The following is a 27,946-nucleotide window of genomic DNA, read 5'->3' on the forward strand; positions in this document are numbered from 1 at the left end:
CGCATTCCATTATGTGCCAACAACTATTCATAATTACTAATATGTAAAACTAGTCTGAGGGTTTTAAAGCTTTTAACAAGAATTTGTCTAGACTGGTGTTCAGTGACAATACAATTAAATCATATTGTAAAAATAAACTGACATGGAATTCTTTTAATTACCTTTTGCGGCCGTTACTCCCCTGTGGGGGTCTGATCTTGATCTAATTTAAATCAGTGAAATCAGGTATTACTTCACTGGAGTTGCACCAGGATAAAACTTAATGAGATCAGCATCTCACCCTGGATGTATAAAACCAGATAATAGCCTGATGTAACGCCACTGATTATAATGGGGTTACATTAAAAATAAATGTGTCCCTTTCTTTTTGTTACAATGTATGGCAAAGTACTCTGATAGCACAGGGATCTCAATGACTTACGGCCTGATTGTAAGACTGCAGAAGTCAATGGAAAGAAGTCAGTGGAGAGATGCCCATTAAATTCAAACTTATCAGGGGTCTGGAAATGAGTTTTTCATTTGCCCTTTAAATCTGGCCTGTCATTTGTTTATCCCTGACCTCCTGCATTTGCTACCTCCCCGGCAAAACTGCAGTAGGGAATGAAGACAAACAACAACTTTGCCCAAGACTGATGCCAGTGGAGTTCCATAAACTAGCTGGCAGGAGGTGCTGCCTTTAGACATGGCACTGTCCCAGGCACTAAGTGTTTCACCTCTTAAATCAGCTCATTATCCTCAGCCCAGAGTGGAAGAGGAAATTCAAAATCTGCTCCCTATATCTTTCCCTCCTATAATTCCATTTATCCTTTTAATGTAATGGTGGGAGGGATGGTTCAGTGGTATTGCTTCGCTGCTTGGGCGTTTGCAGCCTTTGACATCAGAATGGGTCTCTCTCATGCCTGATTTTATTTTTCTAGATAATTAAACTTTCATTTGTTGCTTCCTTGAGACTCCAGATTTTAAAACCATACATTTTTCTGTTGGGTTAGGATCCATTCCAACTTCCAATCCCCAATTTAGATTACATGCTCAGAAACTAACTCCAAACATTTACTGCGTTTGAAGGTCACAGTGCTATTGATTGATTTCCAGTTATAATGTATGTTGTCCTAACATGAGTTTAAAAAAAAAAAAATCTGGGCTAACTCCAAAAATGCAAGGATCAAAGCATCTGGACTTGTTGCTTTCATGTTTGGCACATAAAGGGCTGGCAGTCACCAATGTGGTCTTGGCTAGGCTATAGTTGTTTTCATTCTCTGATGTGAAACAGTTGGGAATCACAGACCCTCCAACAGTTATAGTGGACTAAATAAAAATTGGCTTAATAACCTGCCAAGCATTTGGAAGTGCCAGTCTCCACAGTTTTTCACAAGTTATTGGCTGTGGCATGTTTTTCTTTTCTTTTCTTTTTTTTTCCTAAGGAAAGAATTTTCTATAAAACTAGTCTTTTTAAGTTAAGCATTTGAAATAGGTAAACTCTTCATCTCATCAAACCAGTTTATCATCTTTCATCTGACTTCACTCATTTCTTTGGCTGCTGGATTTGAATTTTTTTTTTAAACTAGTTTCTGTCTAACTTATCACATAAGAAAATAAACAAGGGCCAATTTCCAGGCCAGTCTGACTTACAGGTATTCCAGAATTGCAATTGCATATCAACTTTTCACCTTCCAAACTATTTTTAACTGATCACCCTCCAGGTTCGTTAGCCTCATTTAAAGTCTTATACTGTTTATGATTATTAATTGCATTATGGTAGTGCATAGTGGCCCCATTGTGCCATGTTATTTCCATAGTAAAAGACAATCCTTGCCTTAACCAGCGTAGGGTCTAAATACACAAATAATGGGTGGGAGGAAGGAAATACTATGTTCCCGGCTTTACAGATGGGGAACTGAAACAGAGAGAAAGTTTAAATGATTTGCCCAAGGTCACAGAGGAAAATTGTGGCAGAGCCACCGATTTAACTGAGATCTTCTGAGTCCCATTCAGGTTCCATAACCATAACATTAATCTTCTTCTCTAGCTCTTTTAAAAGAAACTTTTTATTTATCATCTCATGTTCTCTCATTGTGTCTCTAAAAACATGTTCACAATTCACGATCTGAAAATCTGACTTTTAACCTTTGCATGCATTTTTCAGTGGTTCCAAAAAATTTTACTCTTTCCCTCTTCTAATTTGGAGGAGATGAAGGAAATTAATATTTCCTTTGGGATTGACTTTTGTAGTGCGTGTAAGGTAAATGACTGATCATTTTGAGCAGGGCTAGACTAGGTGCTGTCCGTGCATTCCAGCTGGCTTTGCCATTGTGCAACGCACCCACTGCTTGAATCAAACAGATGCTGTCAAGTGTGCCACATTGGACCTGGTGTAAGCAGGGGCAATTCCACTTAGATGAAATTGGAATATGTCTCATTGCATGGTGATTATATTATGTAGTCAAACCTTCATTATGGACAAGTGTTAGTGTAACCCATTGATCAGCATGTGTTGCATGTTTCCCACAACCCTAAGCTATAGACCCATCTTTAGCTCAGTCTGTAGATACTCATGATAGAGAGGTCTCCAATTCAACCTTTGGTGCAACATGCAAGATGGTGGACATCACATTGGGTTGTCATTTGTACTTATGACCAAACCAAATTTGAACACACATTTCCAGAGGGGCGGTGTTCAGTCCATTTGTAAAGCTATTGGACCATCTAGTCCCTACCAGTAATTTCTTGACTATAATAAATATCACAGTGAAAACAACTGAGGGGGGACTGGATGACCCAGGGTTTTAGGAATAATTTCTGTATGTTCACACTTCTACATTATTGGTCTGGGTCTGCCCAAAGCAGAGGTACTGTCTAAAAGTTATCAACATGTGACATGAATTTACTATCTAGATTCACTTCCTAGTGAAGAGATGTAAACAAATCACCATCACAATTAGCTATCTCTCCTCAGCCTCATAGGGTTGGAATGGATGTGGATAATGAATTACCTTCTCACCTCTAGTGGTCACTCCATGACGAGTTTGAAGCACATCAGCAGGGTAGCGTAGAGAAGTCTCCATTGCTTTGCTCCTACTATTCCTGTTCCATGGATAAAGGGAAGGAAGGTTAAGGCACTGAACTTGGGTAAATCTTCCACTGATGTCAGCAGAGCCAATAATTTAGGGGCATTTTTTGTGCTTGAGTGAAATGTTAGCAATTGGTGCTGTGTGTGTGTGTGTGTTTATAGATACAGTTTGCTTTTCATATTGTTGTTAGAATGGCCCACGTACATTCTTTCCATAGAAAATAATTTTCTAAAATAACTTAATCCAATAGTTACACCTAATCTGAGTATCAAACAGTTTAAAATGTTTTGATTATAAGCAAGTAAATGAGCATATGTGCAATTATATTTTGGGTGCAATAGCTTTAGCTGCTGCATTTTGGCCTTTTATTTTATTAGCTAAAAAGCCCACATGTGGTTTCCATGTTTCCAATCTGATGTTAAGGATGCAATGGCTGAATTAAGCAATGTTTCCCCCACCCCACTTTCCTTAGATATTCTTTAAAAGTTCACTCGGATTATGAAAAAAGTAAATTAAAGTTTATGTTATTCAGAAGGTGGCCTGTGGTAGGGACTAATGTAGTGCTATTTTTGTAAGTGAGCTTATACCCAGCATAAGCTGTTTCATGCTGTAAGATATTAATCACATTAATCATGGTGGTGGGAGAAGTCTAAACTGAATGCCAAATTGTTTATTTTACAAACAATAGTAACACTGTTATGTCAATGCAAGAGGATCCCAATTTTAGTTTCTCCATCTGGCTCAGTGATACTCTACCATTAGCATCCAATGCTTAAAGATCTTCAGCAACCACTAAACACTGGACCTGGTGAATCTCAATGACACCTTCCAAAGACCCAGTGTATAAGACAGATTCAAGCTGCAGAAGACTAAGGGAAACAGAGCTAAAAGAACCCAATTCAGCTCCCTTTTCATATACAAACTTATATGTGATGGGTTACATCTAATGATGCAGAAAAAATATATACCAGTAACATAACCAGGGCCAGCATTTCTTGGAGCCGACACCTTCCACACAGCACCATCAGGAGCAAACGAACATGCTACTCACGATAAGCAAAATTCAGCCTAACTTGAATGGGTACTTTAGGAAGTTCTGAGTTGCATGTCTCTTTTCCTACATGATTAATTCAAGAGCTGGGCAGAACGTGGACCTTATTCTCCCTAGCGTGCTAGATGAAGGCAGAGTTGGGCTAGTGGGTCTGGTGATGTTCCATAGCCCCAAGAGGGTGTGCCCCGTTGATGTATGGGTGTAGTCAGGCTCCATCCTGCCTATGTGTGTGCTGCCGGCATCAGCAGGGCTCTGGCAATGTGCACAAAGTCGGGGTGGTTCAGATCTGGGGCTCCATCTCTGATTTCGATCATACAATATATTGTCTAAATCTCCATTGGCTTGTCCGTGTCTCATGTTCAGATTTTCAGTGACTGGATAATAAAATAACAATCTATCGTTTCAATGGACCTCAGCTATGACTAAGGTGAGTCACTAAAAAAGTTTAGTCAGATGGTCTAGAATCTAGATCACTGGGCTGGCCTATCACTCTCTCTATACAACTATAGTTTTGCAGGAGGAAACCACTCCCCTAACTGATCTCCACCGTCTCAGTTCTGCAATTCTTATTCCGCCTAAAGCTTTATTGACACCAATGGGTGTTTTGCCTGTGTAAAGACTGCATCATCAGAGCCATAGCCCCACTTCAGCAAAGTACTTAAGCACATACTTAAATCCATCCCTATTGAACAAAGCACTTAAGTGCTGTCCTATTCCCACTGAAGTAATACATTTAAACATGGGGTTAAGTGCTTTGCTGAAGAGGAGCCCTATATTCCTAAGGGTATGTCTATACGGCAATCCTGGGGTGTGACCGTAGCTCAAGTAGACATACCTGCACTAGCTTTAATCTAGTTAGCTAAGGTCCCAGAGCCGTGAAGCTGTGGCAGCGTGCCCTTCAGCATGGGCTAACTTCATGAATAATTACCCAGGGTTCCGAGTGGGCTTGTACAGCCCGCGCTGAATTGCATGCTGCTGCAACTTCACTGCTCCTGTATCCAAGCTAGCTAGATTCAAACTGGTTCAGGTATGTCTACATGAGCTCAGGTATGTCTACATGAGCTGCAGTCACACTCTGTGATTGGAGTAGAGACATACCCTAAGTCATTGGGTTTGGGTTCCAAGCGTGGTTGTTATTTCAACCTACATTTTCAAGAGGGTTCACTATCTGGGAGACTCTCAGTTTTTAGGCAGCTTGAGACAGCTAAGGTCTAATTTTCAGAGATGCTGAACACCAACAAACTAACTGAAGTCCATAGGGGCAGTGGATGATCTGCCTTTCTGAAAATCAGGCCCCAGGCATCTCAGACTGTGCACTCAGAATTTGTGGCAATGGACACTTACAAAATGTAGGGCTTAAAGTTTAGTTTTTTTCTTTCATGCTGGTGACATTTTAAAAAAAAATGATTGAGGGCTTAAAGAAGAAGTGAATGTTGTGCTGAAAGTCCTACATCATAACTAGATTGGCTCCAGTGGGGTGGGGGTGACAGCAGTCTGTAAAATCAAGGGACACTTCAACCATTCTGTCAACACTTGAATAATCCATTACTAAGCTCAAGTAGGAAAACAGGTTATGGAAACATCAGCTTAAAATGAATATTTCTAATCATTTGTACTCTATTTATTATATGCCCAAGTGGTTCCAGGGACAACAGAAAACTATGCATTGTTGTAATGCCAAGTACATGTTGTCTTGACTCTCACTCATGGCAATCTGAAAATTTTCATGCTTCCCCTGCTTTGCCCACTTGAGTTAGTCACTCAGGAAGTCTGTACTGAGGGGTCACCTTTGATCAAACTGCTGTCATTTTAACTGGTTCTGTATCCTTCTGATGCAGACCGATTCTGAAAAACTGCAGTGTCACTCCAAAATAGATCTGCTGATGTCGTTGCTATCTGAGCTGCTGTCCAGAGAATGAAATAAGGAAATTACTCAATAAAGAAAGGCATTAGACAAGATATACGCCTAATGCATATTTTAAGAGCAAAATTAAAAGGTGAGGAGGTGTCTGTACGTGTACATGTGGATAAATATATTACCAAGAGAGTTGGGGTGACAACAAATTGATCACAAGATTAATAATACTCACTGATTTTTCTTGCTGAAACACCCAGGTCTAGAGTTAACCCAACTATAATGTGACAATTCCACTTAAAAAGCCTCAGTTTGAAATAAAAAACGGTTCATTTCATTGTTTTTCTTCATTGGAACAATAAATGTATATTGGATAACACAGTGCTCTTGCCCTGGTCAGAAAGTGGAGTAATAGACAGAGCCAACCTGTCTATTACTATCTAATGCCGATGGGGAAGGGTATGTGTGGGGGACCGTTTTCTATCAGCGCAACCCACGAGAATTTGCTCTTGTCTAGCCTGTGCCTATTGGAAAGAAATTGTCCGATTTTTCAAGCTCCCAGCACCCACAATTAGGACCAGATTTTGAAAAGAGGTCATATAAATAAGGGCAGATTTGCAAAAGGGCCATTGACTCTCATTGTGGCATTCATGGCCAGATTTTTGTTTAAGCCCCACCGAGCAATAATAAAGCAGCATAGCAACAAAAACACCAGCATCATTATCAATAACTAATAAATGCATCAAGAAAAGGTAAACAAACTCCAAGAATGCTGGATAGCAGAGAGTGTTGCTGCTTAAGTCTTCCATGATGACCTGGATGCTTCAGTCCTCATTTGGTTAGATGATATTTAGGAGCTGTGTAACATGCCACTGATTCCCAGAAAGATAGAAAAGACCTTGGGGGGTGAGATTTGTGCTCTTCCTTCTATCAACCTAATTTACGAAGTGTAATTCTAGACAGAAAGTCACTAGCTTTAGGTGGTATACAGTACGTCCATTGCAGAATTCACAAACAACCTCTATCCTGTAGCGAAACAATTCTGAACTGATCTAACGGGTGCTTTTCATCTCTGATTTCTATGATTAATCAAATGTTTTAACTTGAGATGGCCAAATGCACATTTAATTGGATAAAAAAGAGACCTGGGTGAATAATGCAAATAATAATAATAATAATGCTTCTAGTAACTAAAATCTTTTAATTAATTCACTGCAGCTATGCTTCCTCCTGTTTTGTTTTCCCGTTCCACACCCAATTTCATTAGCACAAATAATCACAGGAAAGGGATCCCACAGTCATATGCATGAAGGTTAACAGAAAACAATTTTGCGCACACAAGCATTTGTGTTGGAAGTGATGCCATTCAGGGGAGATAAACTTCTCATGTAACTGACCTGATCAACACCATACACACATCAGGGCTTGAATTTCAAATGTCAAGTAGAGAATACTCACCAAAAGCTGTCTGTGGGGAACTCTGGAGGAAAAGATAACATGTAATACCAATTGATTTGGAGGTGTAAATTGTGAGGGATAACACAACATTAGGAAAGGTATTTTGTGTGATTGTTTAAAATGCCATCTTAATCTTTTTGTCGTCATTAAAAAAAAAATCACTTTTGTTTTCACTCTTTATAACACACTGCAAGTGTGAAAATGATTCATACCCGCTGCAAACTTCCTTACATAGGTGGGGAGCAGACAAATGGCAACAATGTAAAGGGGCACAGACAAGACAAAAGCAGGCAGGTGATAGTAATGTTGTACTATAGTGGCAATCTATTGTTCATCCCTACTACCTTTTCATTGTTTCCTAGGCCCATGATATTCTTGTGCAGTTTCAATTAATAAATACATCCTCTTAAGGAAACATTTACATTATAGTTAGAATATGGAGGAAGACTGGTGTAAACTTAAAAAATGATACTAGGGCTATGTTTACATTGTATCTCAAGTTGCATTTAAAATTAAAATAGCCAGATTCAGCATGAGGTTTGAGAAGGCATTATTTCTTCTGGCAAGTTCTCCTACAAAATTTCACCTAAAATTAAGTACAAAGGAATTGGGTTTGGAGGGAAAATACAAAAGAAAGATTTGTTTGTGGATTAAATATTCTGCTACAAATTACTCTGCTGCAAACCCATCCAAAAATTTAATGTAATTCATCATTAATAATACACTTGGAAGATGCTTAAAAATATTTCTCTTACTTTGAACCTTCCAAAGGCAGATGCTCTGAGCCAGTAAGCCATTTAAGCATGTGCTTAATTTATAGCAAATCAGTAGCTCCCTTGAAAACTCAGATTAATTCAGTTGATAGGTGCACTGGACTGGAACTCAGGAGACCTAGGTTCTATTCCTGACTCTGCCTCAAACCTGTTGTGTGACCTTGAGGACTTCACTTCACTTCTCTTTCTCCTCCCACCCATTGTCAGCCTTGTTTATTTAGTTTGCCTACACAGAGACTTACTGCGTGGCAAGCCAGGGTGTAAATCTACATCATAATTGGCCATGTTACTTTGCACTACAAAATCCATTTTGCAAACTGACAGCAGGGTTAACAGAGCCTTACATCCACACACTGGCTTTCCGTGCATTAAGTCTCCATGTAGACATTCCCCTAGATTGTTAGCTCTCTGGGGCAAGGACCATCTCTTACTCTGGGTTTGTACAGTGCTTAGCACAGTGGGGACTTGGATTGAGCTGTAGTGTTTACACACTACTTTAGCAGTGTTGATAACAGTGACTTCAGTGACTACTCGTATAGTAGATGCTGTAAGCAATGCTTCTTAAAAACTTTCCTGGATTGGGACTAGAGGTAGGGCAATAATGCTATGTAAGGGTCCTGTCCAATTCCTGATTTCAGTGACACTTGAGGGTACTCAGCACCTTCCAAGATTGATTCCTTAATCAGTAAGAAGTCCAAAAATGTATACATTAGAGCACGTTGCATCGTAGCTGCAATAGGTTTCTTTTTTTGTGAGATTGACAAAGGACAGATTATCTACTAAACTATATCATAAACTGCAGCAATCTAAGTGTTCAGAAAAACACTCTTTTCTATTACTCCCCTCCCTTTGACATGAAATATTAAACACTGCTTACCAAAGTAATGTTATTGAACACAGATGTCCACTATCACTTTCAAATTTTTCAAGTCAATTTAGGTTTATATATTTTCTTTACTTAAACATTCATATAAACTAAAATGTGCTGTGACAGTAATGATTTCACAATATACTATCGTCAATTATGGAAACAAATATTCATTTACATTTTTACTACATTTATTTCACATATACAAACTTCATGTCCAAAATCCATTTGACATTCGGTTGAAAATAAAGAAAAAGAAAGGGCGCCACCTACTGAGCCAATTAGAATTCTTTTTGAATGAAAAATGCTCACAAGTTATGATAGCTTTCTCTGCTGTCAACAGGGTCACTTTTGTTTCTCAAATTAGGAACTGAAGTTCTTCACATTTCAGGGCAGAAGAGCGGAGTTTAGAATAATGAAGATAGCTTTCACTTTAATGAATGGCATTGCTTTTAATAACTTCCTTGGGGGCTAACCTATGTACTTGTACTAAGCGTAAAGTACACTAGTGACATGAGTTAACTTACATTACCACTACATGGTTATCATAAAACAGTCTGAACATTGCATATCATTGTATTCATGACAATTATTTCCAGAGGAGAAACTCATGCATGTTGCAGTTAAGATTGTAAATAGGTGACAATAACCGAAGAGGAAAGAAACCTGAAAAGAATTATTTTTAAACTAACAAATATGAGAAAGCCAGGAAATTCTAAGATAAGGTCAAACTAATACATAAACAAACCAACGGAACCAAATATTGGAAAACGCAAAGATTTAGGGCCTCAGACTTCGATAGCAGAGTCCCGTCTAGATTCTTTTTAGTTATATATTGTATTATAGGGGGCCCACAGTCATGGATTAGGGCCCTATTGTGCTAGGCACAATCTTCTCTTCTGACCTAAAAAACTATTAATGATACTCTATGAATCAATGGGCACAGTCCCTTTGATTTCGGGATCATCAAATCTTTCTTGTGAATGGTTATAGTTAATTTAGATCCCATTGGAGTATTTCAAATGGATAATTCCAATGTGCATCACTCATCCACATTGGATTTCATCTGCCATAGTATTGGCCAATTGCCTAGTGTAGCTAGTTCTTCAGTAGTCTAGTAGTAGTAATGTTTACTAACTTAAATAATGTTGTGTCATCTGAACATTTTGCTATTTCACTGTTCAGTCATTTTCCCAGCTCATTAATCAATGTGTTACACAATGCCAGTCCTAGCATGGGGCATGTCCTTCTGGGTTGAAAATTTATTCCTACTCTCTGCTGTCTATTTCTTAATCACTTTCAAACCTATGACAGATCTTTACCTGTTATTCACAGACAACTTAGTTTCCTTAATAACTTGTTCTGAATGGACTTCATCAAAGTCCATATAAATAATATCAACTGGTCATCTTTCAGCCACTACTTTCAAGAGACCTTAAGAAACTCTAATCATTAGGGTAGGCATAATTTCCCTGTACAGTGGCCATGTTGGTGAGTCCATATACATATAGGTGTTTTATATATCTGTCTTTAATTAATGGTTCCATCTGTTTACCTGTTACTGCACTAAAGCCCATAGGTATGTAATTTCAGGCTCATCCAATACAATATAAAAGTTTTAATACACAACACTCAGCACTAGCCTATTGCAATGACTCAACAAAACATGTTTTGCTTTGAGAGAGACTGCAGTAAGAACAAGAATTGAGAATCTGAAGGCTCTGGATCTTAAATGGTAAAGCTTTCAAAAGTGCCTAAGTGACTTAGAAACCCAAGTTGAACTGAAACTCTGCTATGCTATAGTTATCACCTAATACCATGCCAAGTCAAGGGGACTTGGGTGCCCAAGTGACTGAAGACCCTTTTGAAAATGGGACTTATGTTCTAAGGGCCAGATTTTTAAAGGTATTTAGGCTCCTAAAGATGCACCTTGGTGCCTAGTGGGATTTCTAAATGTGCCCAGGCATCTAATTCCCTCGCATATACAAATTCTCTTCTTGAAGGAGACAAACTATCACAAAACAGTTCAATGTCTCTTTTAAGTCAGCACAAAATCTGCTATCCAAAGTGTTATTTTTAAATGGATTGGCTAGACAGGCTTATACATCCTGATTGCCCTGGATTCTCTACAATGGGATCTCCATCATTTATTTCAAGATCATGGCATGTGTCTCACCAGCCAGGGGCTCCCTTTCTGACAGACTGGGCCTTGTATATTGTTTCAGCTGGAGTAGGTGGTGGTTCCTCCTTGAGGGGAGCTGCTGTTACAAGGAATTCTATAGCTGTAACAATGTATGCACCTCTCGTATATTTCTTTTGCAGCCTGCGAACTGGCCAAGAAGGTTATGATGTGCCACAAACAGTTTGCTGACTTGCTTCCTGGCAAGACAGGAAATTTTGTTGATCTTCTTTGGTATTCAATATTTGTCTTTCCTAAACAGCTGGTTACGCTCTGGTCAATTGTATCAAATGCGAATCCACAGGCTCTCATTCCTCTTGCATGTGCACAGAGTTCTTTACCTGCATGGGGTCAGGCTACAAGATGTCAGGTATGCCCTACATGGTGGAAATGGCAGGTAAAGCAAAATCCAATCCATGAAGGTAATAGAATTCAACCTCTAATGTAGTGGGTCAACTTTGGAATTGAGATGAGAAGGATAAGAAAGTCAAATTACCTAGGAGGCTTCGTGCTAAAGACCCAGAAGAGAAGATAACGGGGAGATAACTTTGGTGATACTCTTATAAGCAAACAGTGAAAGGGGGGTTGATTTTTCATCCCGATCCAATTTATCTTCCCTAACAACAATTCTCAAAAGGGAGCCACTATATCACTTAACACTCATCATTATTACTTCTGCACTGAGCTTAACTTTAGCCACATATAGTTTACATCAGATTTCCAGAGAAAGATGTGTCCTGTCCTGTGCAGATATAGGTGAGAGACACTACATGTCTCATGATATTCTGTATTATGTGCACTTAACATTTGTCACAATTTCCATTCTCTTGTTGGGGATTGGTACATCAATAACAGACTTTGGAAATACTCTTGAATCATTAACAAGCACTGATTGTTAATAGGTGTTTCTGGCAAGGACTCATTTAGGACAGCTTGGACAAACCATTATGGTTTGGTTGATAATGGCATTTTTCCCAGAGGGACATTCAAAGTTTCTTGTGTGGTGCCTTGTACTCCTGCCAGCAGAGTCAGGAAGAAACCTAATTTTCAACATCCTCTTTCATGCCTACTCAGAAATAAAATGTTCACTTACTAACTGCAATGTTTTCTCACATCCCAGATGAGTTGGCACAGAGGTATCATGCAATAGTTATAGAACAGAGCATTGCAATGACAAGAGCTGACTCAATGATTTATTGCAGATAATATTAGCCCTGGGTTTAGCCTCTCTTTCAGTTATGCATCGTTCAGGGACTGACCCTAATTTCTGTATGTGTAGTGTTAGCATTCACTGAAATGTGTATTCACCTAAATTTCAACCAATGGGTTGTTTGCAAAGTGTTCACTTTGACTACACGTTATCTGAGGTGGGAGACTGATCACCTAAGTCACTTGGTATGCTATTTTCTGACTGGACAACAACCTCTTTAAACCCTTGAATACATTAGCATAGAATCATAGCACTGTACACACTAGCATTGATTCTGACAAAACTTTTTTTGCTCAGGGGTGTGAAAAAACACCCGAGACATAAGTTTTGCCAGCATAAACGCTTGTGTGTACAAGCACTATGTCGGCAGGAGATGCCGTTCTTCTAACATAGCTACTGCTGCTTGTTTAGGTGGTTTTATTATGTTGGCAGGAGAGCTCTTTCCTGCCAACATAACGTGGCTACACAAGCACTTTTACAGAGACACAGCTGTACAGATACAGCTGTGCCACTGTAAGTTTTAAGTGTAAACTAGCCCTAACAAATGGCAAATAGGAATTTCACACTTCTACTATGGATTTCAGCAGAACAATCACTCGTGCTAAAATGTATGGAACTTTGATGATTTACATACCTTTTCACAAATGCTTGGTACTGTGCAGATACTCATGAACTATGAATAATACAAGCCACCATAGATAAAAGCAAATTGAACATTGTTTAAATTTACAAAAATGTTCACAAATCACTGTTGTACTATTCAGTTGAAATGAGTCTGATAATGGCACTTTGTTAAATCACATACTGAAAGACTTGCTGGAAGGTCCAATGAGCTTCATCTCTGGAGGTCAGCATACCTGCCTACCAGTGGTTGTTTCTTGGGCAGTTGGGTCCAGTGAGTCTTCAGATCTGGACTAGAGCATTCTAAACAGATAGACCAATTCCTCTTGTTACAGCTCCAGTGCAAATCCATGCTCCTGCTATCTGATCTAACATATAAAGTTATTTATACCATATTCCTCATTATGGTATTTGAACACCTGTAGCTAGCTCTGTATTTATCTTTGACAGTCTCTGAGAGATTGTGAATGAATTTTCTGGCAGTTTATGCAGCCATCTCCAGACAGAAAGCAGGATTCTTCTTTTTTAATGGCCAGTGCTGTGCTTGACAGTCTGTATAAACTCTAAGAGTTTATACAATAAAGAAAGCATGTACGTCCTCAGAGCTGCTACTGCTCCTAGGCATTTTAGCTCCATGACACTGTTTTTGAATTTTGGTATTTAATTTCTTGCTTCCAAATGAGACTAGCCTTCTGTCTCTTCTCCCAGGTGCACTGAAGGGCCATTTTTCAGCCATCACATATGACAGCTGGACAGTTTGGATAACATGGTTTCAAAATGCGAGGAAGTCATGACGTGCCAAAGACTGCTGTGCTCGGCTCAGAAATTACCCAGTTATGGAAGGTATTATTTTAGCACAATCTTTTTATGGATAACTGGTATCATTTGGGGATTTTTATTTATTTTTTTTTTAATTTTTTTGCAGGCGGCAGCATTGTCCAGGATTAGGAATCAGGAGATCTGGATTATATTCCTGAATCTGCCACTCACCCCATTGTGTGAGTTTGGGTGAGTCACTTTGTCTCTTTGTGGTTCAGATTCCCTATCTGTGAATTAGGAATATTGAGACTTACTTTCCTTTGTAAAGTGCATTGAGATCTATAGATGAAAGTGATGTATGAGAATTAAATGTTTTCAAGGGATAAAAATCAGGAGCATGAGATAAAGAGAGCGACAGACATACCCACTTTGCTACAAGTCATCTACAACACACGCCAGTAAAAATGGGAAGTGAAATATTGAACTTAAAGGGCCAGATGTGTTATTACATAACACACAACCTCTAACCTCACAGTTTTCTATTGTTTCTTTGCAGATAGCAAGACTTCAAACAGCTGACCCTTGCAGATCAAGTCAAGATCTGAAAACATCTCCGACTTACTGGCAGTGGCTTAAATGCAGCATCTCAAGAGCAATAGCTTTGCCGGCTGTTACAACATGAAAGAATTTAGCCATGTACCTGCTCCCTCCAAAAAAAATCACTTTCCCCAAATCTATGAGATGTTTCACAAGGTCACCTTTCCCTTTGTTTTTTAAAAATCCTTTCTTGAGAGAAAGCTGCTCTTGCACGACTGAAGAGAGGCTTTGCTGCAACAATAGAAACACTGGCAAAATCTCTCCCTTTGACACATTCTTAACTTTGTCCCTTAAGCGGTTTTTGCCAGGTGGACAGCCAAAAAAGCCCTTATTTTTTTAAAAATCAAATTCACCAGTTCTCGTAAATACTCAACAAGTTAAGCGTAGCCATGCCCAGTTCTGATATAATCTACATATGGGTCCCTTCAAACTCTACTTTTTGGAGTCTCTCTAAGTGAAGGGGTGGCCTTGGAGAAAAGACCATTGGTTCCCGCTACAACCCACAAGCATAGCTTACACATTCTCTAGAGGACAGTCCTTTTCAAATGAGATTGCCTCTGCTGAACTCCCATGCCTGGCTACCCGAAGGTGCATATCCTGTCTTGAAAGTGTAACTTTTATTTTTGCTATTCTGTACCCCCACCACAGCCTCGAGGTTGAAGTACTAATTAAGAGCAGCCTTCTTTTCTTAAAGCACCGAGCAATATGTTATTGGCCGCAATCCTCAGCTGCTACCACAATAAAAAAAGTAAAGTAACAAACCAAACAGACAGGCCTGGAATGGCAATGGACCCTAGGACCTCACTGCTATGGCATTTTTTGATGAGGCTAGGCAGAGAGAAATCTGATGCATCTCTTCCAGTAAAAACAAAGGTTTTAACTCTGAGATTTCAGTAACTAATGGCTGCAGAAAGATTGAACTGATGCAGCTTCACCAATAACTCATCTTTGTAAACAGATCCCTCTCCGTTGTAATACATGCTGCGGGGTGTTCTTATAAAATACTGAAGATATTATGGGTCACATTCTGGTCTCCACGGGAGTAACTTGACTGGACTCAATGGAGCAGTCCCAACCCCTCCATGGCACTCTTTGGAACCTATAGCCCAATCAGAGCTTCCTCATACCAGGTTCACTGTGGGGACGTGCACCCCTCCAGTGCATCCACACTAGAGAAGCCATAGTGTGGCTTTCAGAACTCTGTGTCACATGGTTTTGACCAGAAACCAGGCAAATCTTGATGGCTTTCAGCAGAATTTTACTTCACATTTCCGAATGAATTAAAATCACAGACTGAAAGGGGAATTACAAGGTATATGACAACATGTCCCAAAACATATGAAAGATTGCATAAATCCCTGAAAACGCCAAATTTTCAACTGCTTTCTATGTAATGGCATGTAACACACACTGTGGTCATATCCATACAGAAAACATGGGACTACACCCTCAGTTGGTGTAATTTGGCATAACTCCATTGGCCTCAATTATTGAGATCGTAAACTCCTGGGGGCAGGGACTAGCTTTTTGTTCTGTTGTACAGCGCCTCACCCAACGGGGAACTGATTCATAGCAAGGGCTCCTACGCGTTACAGTAATACAAATAAACATGAAGATTTGGTCCATGAGCATTAGCACTGATTGAATCTGGGACCTTCAGCACCAAAAACCACAGGTTTCTGCCATGGGCTAAAGAAGAACGCTTGGGAGGCAATGTGATAGTTGCAGGGAGCAGACACTAGATGGGGACATGAGCACATGCACTAAATCAGGCTATGATAAATGGATTGGAGAATGCCTCCTCCCCCTCCTCAGGTGATGCCATGAAGCATTTGAAAGATTCTAAAAATAAAAGACATCTCTGCCACATGCAGTCTCTCCAGATGTTTCACAATCATCAGCTTTCTAGAAGATTAATCTTCACTGAGCTATTAGTGGAAAAGAAGATAAATCCTGTGTCTGCCAAATGGCATGGACACTTCGTATACTAGTTGGTGGCAATGTCTCTGCTCATACATAAAACATATCACAATTTGGTTGTGTTGTCTCTTTCTTTTATTACTGAGCTTGAAAGAACCTATTAAGCAAGGAATGAACTTGTAGAGTTTTTACGATATTAATTGCTTACTTGCTCTGACAGTTCTTTTTCAGTGTGTCTCCCTAAGTATTCTATGAATGTTTAATGCTAACGAAAATGAGAGTCAGATACGGCTGCAGCTTGGCTTAGCAGCACAAGCGAGCAGATGCTGAGAAAGCCATCCCGTGCAGAAGCGTTTCTGAGACACAAGACTGCTCTTGTTCCAGTGCTAGATGACATCTACTGAAGAGACAAAGTGAGTGAGGCAATATCTTTTATTGGGCCAACTTCTGTTGATAAACGAGACAAGCATTCCAGATACACAGAGTTCCTCTTCAGGTCTGGGAAATGTACTCAGAGGGTACGTCTACCCTGCTGTTAGACCCCCATGGCTGGCTTATGCCAGCTGACTCTGGCTAAGGGGGTTGGGCTCAGGGGCTGTTAAATTGCCGTGTAGATGTTTCTACTTGGACTGCAACCTGAGCTCTGGGATCCTCCCACCTCACAGTTCTTAGAGCCTCGGCGCCAGCCTGAGCTGGAACATCTACACGGCAATTCAACAGCCCCTTAGCCTGAGCCCTGTGACCCTGAGTCAGCTCCCACTGGCCAGCCATGGGTTTTTAATTGCAGTGTAGACATACTCAAAGTGTCACAGCTAAATACAAGGTAGAACAGATGGCTTGGCATAAGTTAATACATATTGTAAGAGACCATTCAAGGTGAAGGTGTTAACAGGCTACTTCACTTTGAATGGTCTCTTACAATATGTGTTAACTACTCATGCCAAGCCATCTGTTCCACCTTGTATTTAGCTGTGACACTCTTAGTGAGTGCCTTTCCCAGGCTTGAAGAAGAGCTCTGTGTAGCTCAAAAACTTGTCTCTTTCACCACCAGAAGTTAGTCTAAATAAAAGATATTGCCTCCCCCCCTTTATCTCTCTAATATCCTGAGACTGACACAACTACAACAACACTGAAATCTACTGCCAAATGCTATGCAGAGATTTTTTTAGGATGACCATATAGACAAATGCTAATTTCATTCTGGTTTGAAAATATTAGTTCCCACATCTACTATGTTGGTCAGATCTGAACTGCAGTCATCAGAATTGAGAGGGCAGTGCAACTGCTCACTAAATTCCCGGGCTAAAAAAATGTGCTAATATAGCATCAAAGAAGACAAGTTGCTGGGCTAGATGCAGGAATCACTGGGTGAAATTCTACCTCCTGTGTTTTGCAGGAGCTCACATTAAATTAACACAATTTTCCTTTATCTGGCATAAAACTATATGAAAATCAATTTACAAAAACCTATATTGATACACAACTCAGTTTAAGAGCTTGCACTGAAGTTTAAAAATAAATCCAAGCCAGCAAAGTTGTTCTCCCAGAATCCATTTAACAATATCTGTCGACTTTTAAGTTTTCCATCTGGAAGCTTGATAGACTGTTCCCCTTTGTTACACATTTCAGATTCAATACGCTACTTCCAATTAAACATGTCACACTCATTGCATTATTTGGCCTTTAGTGTTCACATGTGTTCCTTTTGTTCCTGCCAATGTGAGAAGACAATACCCTTAAGGCGAATGAGAGTATTTGTACGGCAAGTATTTGGCTCTGAGAAGACTGTAAGGGCTCTATAGATGAGAGAGAGCCTGCAGGTGTGTGTTTTCAAATGCCTTCAAATGTAAACTACTCAGTTCCTCCAGAACTGCTACAATGTGTAATAGTCTTCTTCAGACAGGATTGATGCTGGGTATCTAGGATTTTCTAACGCGCCCAACACCCTAGTGCCTGATGACTGAGTCCCATCAAACTCAGATCCCACTAGAAGTTGATCTGGTCCATAATTCTTTGTATTTAGTCATTTATTTATTGAGTGTATTGCTATTATTTACATACATCCTGATTCTTCTCTCACTTAAAATTAGTGTTATTTCTGGGGACTCACTCTGGATTGACACTGGTGTAACACAGCAGAATGTGTTCCTCAGCACGATCCTATTGCCTTATTCCTGAAAGAGGATCAACAAGGACGGAACAAGAATAAATTTTATTAACAAGTTTATTAAAAATGAGCACCATTTCAGAATGATATGCATACAACAGAAAGTACAGTACAGCTTTGAGTAACACCTCAAATATGCTTGGAGTAGTAGTTATAAATTCAGAGATATGTTATTGCTATGCAAGTGCTTATTAAAAGCAATAAAAAGAACAGAATAAACAATTTACTCTTTACAAATGAGATTATTTGTTTGTCTTTGGATATGACTTTGGAGCTTTAGAATTTAAGATTTAAGGCCTTGGCAGGGATGACCATTACTCCGGCATGGAGTTCCATTGGTGAATGGATCATCATGTGGGTCAAGCATCAGTGCTTGTGGATCCTTTTGCAGGCCATGGCTTTATAGGGTATCTGATTGAATAGCACAAGTTTAAAAAAACAAGGAGTTGGAGGTTTATGAGTCCACAGATTCACAAGGGAATGTAGTATATGCACATAACACTCATTTACATCAGTAACAGCTATTCCTAGCACCCTCTATCCCCTTCTCACTGATAAAAGAATAAACTCTGAAATAAACTTGATTTTTTGACATGGATAAACTAGCAATAATAACCAGTTATGCTTCCAAAATGTGTCCATAATTTCCATGTTTGTCCTGTTGGCAACTTCTGATACTGTGATGGTTATTACTTAGGCAAACAGAAACCTGCAGCCAATCAAAATAACAGGGTTGGTAAGAAATCTGGACAAACTTTAATAGCTATGGTTCTTAAACATAAAAAGAATAAAAGTAGAACAGTAAATTTTGGCAGTGAGGAGTAGGGAATTCTCAAAATTCAGATTGTTTTCCTATGGGGATAATATTATAATTACTGAAATCTAACCTAAAACACACTACTCTGGTTTCTTGAATTCACGCTGAGTAGAATTTTGCAGTATTCATCAGGTCATATTCTACCCACTTACATCCTTATAAGTCTGGAGTTGCTTGAGATTTACACAAAAGTAAGAGCAGAATTGGACCGAGAGACTGCTGAGGGATCAAGAGACTAAAGAACTTAAAATATCTGTTTGCAAATAGTGAGCTGTGTGTTCATATAACATGTCTGTTATACTCAGAATACAAAGTGCACTAATTTCAAGAAACTCCACTATAATTGACTACAATGACATGGGAAATAGGTTGCCAAGGAGAAAGTGTTGAAGATACATATGAATTTAAAATGTACTAAATCATTTTCATTGCTAACACATTTCAATGCTAATTGTCACCCCAGCAGTTTATACTGGAATTTTACTAAACAGAATAAATGATCAATTAAAAATTATGACATTGTTTTAGTGACATTTAATAGCAAACAAAACTCACTTGTCTCAGTTTAACAAAATGAGTGTAACAGAAAACCATTTAACACCTTTCCTATGACAAAAAGCCCATGTAGTTTATTGAATAACATGTAGGCACACGATTTCCCTCTCTGGTAAGTATTGTTCACCAACAGTAAGAAGTAGCACCCACAAATAGTTCATGATATTCCAAGTAAGTGTCCAATCAGTTAGGAAAATACATAACTAATGAAAACAGGTCTTGGGCTAAACATGGGCAGAAAATGATTTTCCCATCCTGTAAAGAATTTGAGATTTCAAAAACATTTTCCTGTTCCACATCAGGACAAAAAGTCATCCTCAAAAATTTCTACAAATTGAAAATCCAAACTTTTTTTGAGCGGGTCAATCGAAACATTCCAATCTGAATTTCAAAGCGTTTCAAAACTCTTTGTTTCTATAAATTAATTTAGATTTCAAAACAAAAAGTTCTTTAAACCAGAAAAACAACTTTTTTTGTTTTTGTTTAGAAAAATATCAAAAGGTCCTGTTCTGACTATTCAAAACTTTTTTTCCCCAAAAATGTTTGGAAGTATAAAATTTCTCAAAACTGACCCCTTTTCCATAAACAGTTTAGTTATGAGGAACTGGCACTTTCTGATGAAAAATGTTTTTCAAAAAATTCCCTACCAGTTCTAGTTGGGCCTCTAATTCTGTGGTACATAACCTATGCAATTGTCATTCTTTTCTTGAGTATTTTCCTCTTGTGTCTTGCTTGTGCAATTTTAAAATAGTAAGTACAAAATTATTAATCCCATTTCCAGTACATATTTACAATGCTCAATTAAAATACTGTGGAAAATGTGAACAGGCATATGCTTAACTGGAAAAGGGTATGATTAGAAAAATAGAACAGTCCTTTGAAAAAACAGATTCTACTGATAAGTATGGCTTGTGACAGGATTCTTTGGTAAGCTGCTCTTATTACATTTAAATACACTTATGAAAAACAGAAAACATTCTGTACCACTACAAAATAGCAAGTGTCACAGTTGGTTCTTTGTGCATCAGTTGCTGAGTAAACAAAGCATACATTTGCTCAAAGACAGTGGTGATTGTCCCTAAGCAAAAAGTCCTGAACATAATTAATTGCAATATCTATGATTTTTTGGGCAATCACTCTTGCCTTGTGTTGCATTTCTCCAGCAGTTAAAAACAGGGCATCGGATTCTTCTTTCTCACAAGTTTGACCCTGGTATAAACTCCATTCACTTCAATGGAGTTACTCCTGAATTACACCATTGTTCGGTGAGAATCAGGGCAGTGTATCTTTTAAAAGGAGACTTAAAATGACAGTAGTAGGTAGGCCCACTGACTCAGAGTTGTTTCTGAATAGCTCAAGGCCATTGCTGATTCTGCCGTCATTTAAATCAATATAAATTGGGAATAACTCCACTGATGTCCACTGTGTTACTAAGTAGAACTGGTGTGAGATCAAAATTAGGCCCTGAGGCTTTTTGGCTCAGAGAATTGTTGGTTAATTAATTATTCTGTTACAGACACAAGAAGGTTTGGAATTATTTTCAATAATGAGTAGTGATGGACAATAATCATACTTGCCTTAAGCCTGACAAACACCAAACCTCTATTGCTTCCAACAGATCATAGCTGGAGTTAGAGTCCCAGGTGAGCAATAGCGACGTGCTACTGACTGGGCAGCTAATATTTATCTAGAATTGTTAAAGACCTGAGGCGAAGCGTGGGGTGCTCAGTGCTTGATCTGGACAGTGTCTGACTGCTGAGCTCAGAGACTCTCATTATTGTAACTATGAACCTTTTAAAAGGAAAACCTTGGCCTTTTCTCACAATGTTGCCATTTGTTTGTCGTGATGTGTTAAACGGGCTTAAGTGGAAACATATGGAACCTTTCATACTAGAAATTCTACATTCCTTACCACTTTTGAGTAAGTTCCACTTTTTTTACCCAGTTAGACTGCGAGGTTGCTATGAACAACAGGCTTATAATTTCTAATCGATCAGAACAATGGTACAAATTGGTACCATTAAATCTGTCATCCCATGTGGCTTAGAACACTAAAAATGTAGAACATTATTTCTTTGCAGTTACTTAGTGCTATATTAAAAGGATAACCTGTCAAAATGGACAAAAATAGTATTAACTATATTTTCAGTAATCATGATGACTTTGTTCTACTAGTGACCAATAGATAACATTGAACAATGCCAGAACTATTTTACATTCTCAGAATTTAAAGTCTTACTTCACCAAACTGGGTAGTACAAGCACAGTACAATCCCTTGTTTACAAAGGATATATAATTTATCTTTAAATCACCAATAATTAGACATCTCTGCCTGTTCCCACTCCATCCACAAAAGATATTGCCTTCTTCTGAATCGTTTGACTTGACAAACCAGCAAAAACTGAATCTAGTAGGTAGCAGCATGAAAAAAAATCCATATAGATTTCATTCTGTCCTCTGGTAGATAGACTCTTTTCTAAAAACAAGATCTAAGCTTGAGACCTTCCAGTTCAAATAGGCATTATCGTCAGTCTTGTTGCCAGCTGGGTTTAGAAAGCTACTGGTATTTAATGTGGCGCATTATAAATGGGTATGTTTCTTTTTTATTGTTGTGATAGTCTTGAAAGTTTGGTTTGCTAAAAACGTTTCCCCCCACATGTAATTCAAACAATATGTGACAATAGCAATCTGAATGAACATCCAGAGTGGATTAATTGAGAAGTAGGAGGTTAAGAATAAATAAATGAAACAGGTTAGCCGATTTAAAAGGGATCCTCGCTACTTAATGGCCACTGTTGTCTTCCATGAAAAAGTATGAATATTTCAGCACAGTTCAAACTGAATTCAAGAGTTCTTGTATCCAAATTTAAATACTGTCTGTGCATATAAAACAGTTCATTTATTAGTCCAAGCATTACTGCTGTAGAGATCTTGAAAAAACATTCTCTCTTTCCTGAGTTTATTCTTCATAAGAAGGAAGTTTTGGAGGGCCACCTAGAGAATTAAGTAGAAACAGTTTTTGGGCCATATAATGCAACTGTAATGAAATGTAATATAGATTATACAATTTACATTTTAATAATCCAGTCTCCATCAGCAAGCAGGGGACTAAATTATGCTGGTTTCCTAGGTTATAGGCAGAGAGAATAGTCTCGAGAATAATGGCAAAGGCAACTTGCATTTAGGTATTTCATACTGATAAATCCCAAAGTGTTTCCCAAACTAAATGCAGAATTGTATGGTAACATTAATGAACTGTTACCACTTTGGGTGTTGAGTGGGAGGCAAGCAGGATGCAGCACATTGCACATCACAGAGGAGAGGGGTAATTTAAACTAAGGACAGTAGGAAAGAACACCATGGCATCTTTAATACTATATCAAAACAGAGAGGATCTCTATTTTCACCTACCCATCTGGCCATCAATAGCATTTCGACTTGGTATTTCGTAACTAATGATAGGTAGGTACCTTATTGAAATACGAGTGTATGGGAGGCATACATTGTTCATTAACTTCCCTCTTCACCTTCCTGAGGCTGTGAGTTTAACATATTTTAGGCAAGCATACAGGTACAGATGCATAATGGGAGGCATTTGTAGAACCACTGGGGGTAGGCATTCAGCTGTGCTACCTCCCAACTCCTCAGGGGTTCTATGGAAGGAGACTAGCTTTAAGTTGCATCTGGGATGTCAGTGGGACTCCCAGACATGCTGGATAAGTGCATCTCCCAGCTGGTCAGGACTCATCTGCTCCTGGGAATGTCCCTATCCACTTTGACGGCTGCAACAGCCAACTTCAGGCCCCTTAGCAGAATGGGTATCATGAGCAACTTGCAACACTGCAGTCCCCTCCAGGTGGACTTTCTGCTGCCAGGGGCTCAGATCCCAGGTTCCACTGGTACAATCCAGTGGAATGCAAAGAATGATGAATCTGGCCTTTCAACTGTATCTTTCCCAAGATAAGCAGACACTCTTTGAATTTTTCTGTTAAGAAGGGCTACCATCTCTGTCCTGTGTTACCTTCTTCACAGGTGGGCCCCATCCACTTGGCAGAACATACACAGCTTCCATTGTGAGGATGACACTGGGATTTGTTGGCACACTGGCATCGCAGAGAGCAGTTGGGGCCGTACTGGTCTGATGTGCATTCTGGAAGAACAAAAAGATTTCAAACTTCTTAGTGTCACTGTCTCACCTAAATACTTTGAGTAGAGAAGAGGGTCTGAAAGAAAAGAAAAGAGGAGAGGAGGAGGAGCTGGATAAAGAGAGAAGAACAAGACTTCTTTTCAGGATCCATTAGAACTGTGTGACGTGTGTCACAATCCATTGAAGAAGTTCAATATAAGACATAGGCCCTGACCTTGGGAGAAGATGTGGAATGGTGGGGCAAACCCATGAAAAACACAGCAGATCAACTTTGAGCAAATATCAACATTTCAGGAGAAAATGTCTCGCACAGTGTGAAACTGGGGATTTTTTCCCCCGAGAGATCATGAAAATTCCTGGCTTTTTCACTGGAAAAAAACAATTGAGAATCAAAATTGCATTCTCCACCAAGATTTGCGATCTGGGCGTGATGTGTTGAAGCTTTGTTGGGGTCAGCTCTTGAGCAGAAAATATTACTGGCTATTGTTATTTGCCCACACCGAAGTGCTGAAGGTTTTTCTTGGGTTAAAAAGCTGACCTCTATTTTGCCTAAAACAAATACTCATCTATATAAAACAAAGAAAGGAGGAGGACTGATTTATTGTTCTGCATGACAAACTGCTTTGGACCTTGGTACAGACCTCCACTGCTCATCTATCATTAGTTAGTGCCACGAAAATGATTCGAGACCCAGACTTCCTAAAAAAGTAAGAAAAAACACACATTTTGGAGAACCTTGCAGCCTGTGTGTATCATCCACTACCCGGTCCCGCCTCACTGATCCAACAGCCTCAGTGGTCCCCTCACTCCTGGTCAGAATGTCTTAAAGAAGTTCCCAACATGGGAACTGTAGCACATAGGCGAATGGATAGTGACAAACCTATGCCCAATGAACTAGCCCACCGAGAGGGATTTGGGGATTTCTTTAAGCAGACCATTGTCATTATACAGATTCTTACTAGCTTCCAGTTATCCCATTCAATTCTTGGCTCTCTATATATGGCACTATGTAAACTTCACATAAACCAAGGCAGGCAGATTCAAACTGAAAATTATTTTATATCACTCACTGTGATCCCAAGAACCCATCAGTGTCAACTGGCAAAAGGTTCACGGTATTGTAACAGCAGCTTCTATCAGGCCTGACAAACTCACTACACCTAACACACTGTTTTCATAGTATTTATCCAAAAAGAGTCATGTGCGATCTCTAACAAAAGCTTATGTCATACTGATCCTCATAATCATTGCAAGTGTGGACAGATGATATTTAAGGAGCTGTATGTATGCACTGAAAATATATTTTAGACTCTGTGTCCCAGTCTGGGTTGAAAAACAGGTTTTGCCTGGTAATGGGATGTATATTCACCTATCTGCCTAGGTTCATTTGTAGTGTAAACACTGAAGCCAACACAATGGAAGCCCGTTTTGGATTGGAGTCAACACCAACATGTGAAGATGACCAAGAAAGGAACCAGGGGGAACAAAAAATGAATTCTGGGAAATATAAGGAGAAGTAAAAGGACATTTTGTTATCCATCACTGAGGGAACAAAAAGAACAGTGCTTTTCACATTTACGAAACCACGTTGGCTGGTAATGTTGGGAGTTATTTTAGGTTAGAAACTACTTTAGACTAGGGATTTTATCCTGTTAAAACTGAAGTGTGTTATACTTTTTGTTTTGCATGTAACAATTTTTCTTTCTATTATCCTTATTTAGTATCTCTTAAACCTTTATCTTTGTTAATAAATTTATGACTGTTTTCACTATAACTATATCTCAGTGCTATGATGTTATCATGTTATGCTTCTTCATTTTCATCTATCTCCACTGCAAAAGATGTAAATAGATTTTGTGCCGGGGCAGGTAAGTTTTCATCACGACTTTTCAAAGCTGTTTATGCACTTAGGATACATGCCTGTAGGAAAACATAGCAGCAGGCTCAGAAAGCAGGGTGCTAAATACATTGTAAATAGTAGCTCTCCCCCCCACCAAAAAACCCCCCATTGTAAATATAAAGGATCTTTTTTCCTTTTCACTGCATCAACCATTATGTAAATAACAATGTTTCCCCTTGCTGTTTCAGATACTATCCCACGTGTGGGAGAATTCTTCACTTGGTCTCAAAAGCTTCGCTTTTTCAATTAGGAAATGTTATGAGACAGGGTCTCCTGAACACCTCTGAACCTGATTTTAATTTATGTAATACCACATTTTCATGTTAATAACAAAGTGTATTTAAGACATCTGTTTGAAAGTCTGCAATGTTAATTTACCAGAAAAAAGAGGCCCCATAAAAGCTTGTTATATTCTCTCTCTTTTTTTTTTTAATTAACATTTTGGCTGTTTAATGGCTGCCTTACCAGAGTTCAAATTAAAATCAGGCCTTTTATCTTTATAGCTGCTGCATAGTCACAGCTGCTCACAGTTATATCACAGATGAACTGAGCCTAATTGAAAATAAAAACGCAAATAAAACCTGCTCCATAACTGCTTTTCATGGATGGGGGTCGTGGCGAGCAGGTTTAAGAAAATAAAAATCCCTCCCTTTCTTTGCAAGAAGCTGAAACTTTGCTCGCATTTTCAGTGCTGAGCTTCCCCCTTGTGTTTCATTTCTGCCTAAAAAGTCACTGGCAAGGTCTTTGGATTCATGAAGCCTTACTCACTGCATTGTGTGGTTCGACTACCCAGTCAGACCACAGGGTCTGGAGATTGAGTTATTCTGATTTTTGACCACAGGACAGTGCAGCAGGGGAAGCAAGTCATTTTCTTTTTTAGCTTTTGGGCTGCACCAAGTCATAAGTTTCCAGCAATTATTTAACCTCTCAGTTTCATTGATAATGTGCTACTTTTTTAACTGCTTCATGCCGTCTCCCAGAACAAAAGGAGAAACTGAGTCCTTGAAAAGTGGTTCTGGTGTCCAGGGAAATTATAGTTCCAACTGAGATCTTGAACTAGCATGTGGACTTTATTGTTTTTTTACCTTTTGTACTGGGGACCTGATTCCACTCTCAGGTGTAATTCCATTTACTTCAGTAGAGTTACTCCATATTTTTGCCAGTGTGTCTGAGAGCAGAATCTGGCATGAGGATTTTAGCTGCCATCCATGCCCTCTCACAACTACCCCCATTTCCTTAGGATTCAGCTGTTGCAAAGAAAACAAAACTAGAATTTTCTCCCTCACTTTTATAATCCTGATACATGGGGCAGACTTCTGCCTTTCTGAGCAAATCAGTTACAGAGCACACAGTTCAAGGCCTGCTGGGTGCTGGGGATAGGGGATTCCACTTGGATTAGGAGCTCTAAGGGTATGTCTACATTGCAGTTAGACACCTGCGGCTGACCTGTGCCAGTTGACTCAGGCTCATGGGCCTCAGGCTAATGGGCTGTTTAATTGTGGTGTAGACGTTTGGGCTAAGGCTGCAGCCTGAGCTCTGGGACCCTCCCACCTCAAAGAGTCCTAAAGCCTGGCCTCCAGTCCAAGACTGAACCTCTATACTGCATTTAAACAGCCCTTTAGCCCAAATCAGCTACCACGGGCCAGCCGTGAGTTTTTCATTGCAATGTAGACATACCTTAAGACAACTACCGTAGTCCAGTGCCTGCAGTACCTGCTATAGCTCCTGCGTCGTTGCTCTCTGGGGCAATGATCACTGTTTCCACCTGGGGGTGGAGTCATAGATCCTTGACACGGCTTTTGCCTAATCTGTCAAGCTCTGCCCACAAGTCACAGTGCAAAAGCAAGCAGAAATATCTCCAAGTCCAGTTTGCACCCCCCCTAAAGTCACCCCGTTGCTGTTTGTGGGTTTCTCGGTGTATCCGTCAGTAACGTGCTATCGTAAAACAGAGGAGGAATGCCATTTTAGGGATGGTCCACACACAGTTTTTCTACCATTAT

General features: G+C 39.3%; 1 protein-coding gene across 4 annotated transcripts in view; it reads right to left on the reverse strand.

Annotated features, from left to right (window-relative positions):
- Nucleotides 1-18,571: 18,571 nt before the first annotated feature.
- Nucleotides 18,572-27,946, reverse strand: part of LOC137145597 (multiple epidermal growth factor-like domains protein 6) — a 250,002-nt gene continuing 240,627 nt past the window's right edge. For all 4 annotated transcript variants that reach the window (XM_067536448.1, XM_067536447.1, XM_067536445.1 and 1 more), the window contains 2 exons: nucleotides 23,921-24,049; nucleotides 18,572-22,893 (listed from right to left, as the gene is read on the reverse strand). In XM_067536448.1, coding sequence (XP_067392549.1) covers nucleotides 22,859-22,893; nucleotides 23,921-24,049 — 164 coding nt within the window. In that variant the 3' untranslated portion in view covers nucleotides 18,572-22,858. The remainder of the gene's footprint in view (nucleotides 22,894-23,920; nucleotides 24,050-27,946) is intronic.

Source organism: Emydura macquarii, unplaced genomic scaffold, assembly GCF_026122565.2.
Source record: "Emydura macquarii macquarii isolate MOO-44397 ecotype Brisbane River unplaced genomic scaffold, CSIRO-AGI_Emac_v2 contig_3603, whole genome shotgun sequence".
NCBI classification, from domain to species: Eukaryota; Metazoa; Chordata; order Testudines; family Chelidae; genus Emydura; species Emydura macquarii.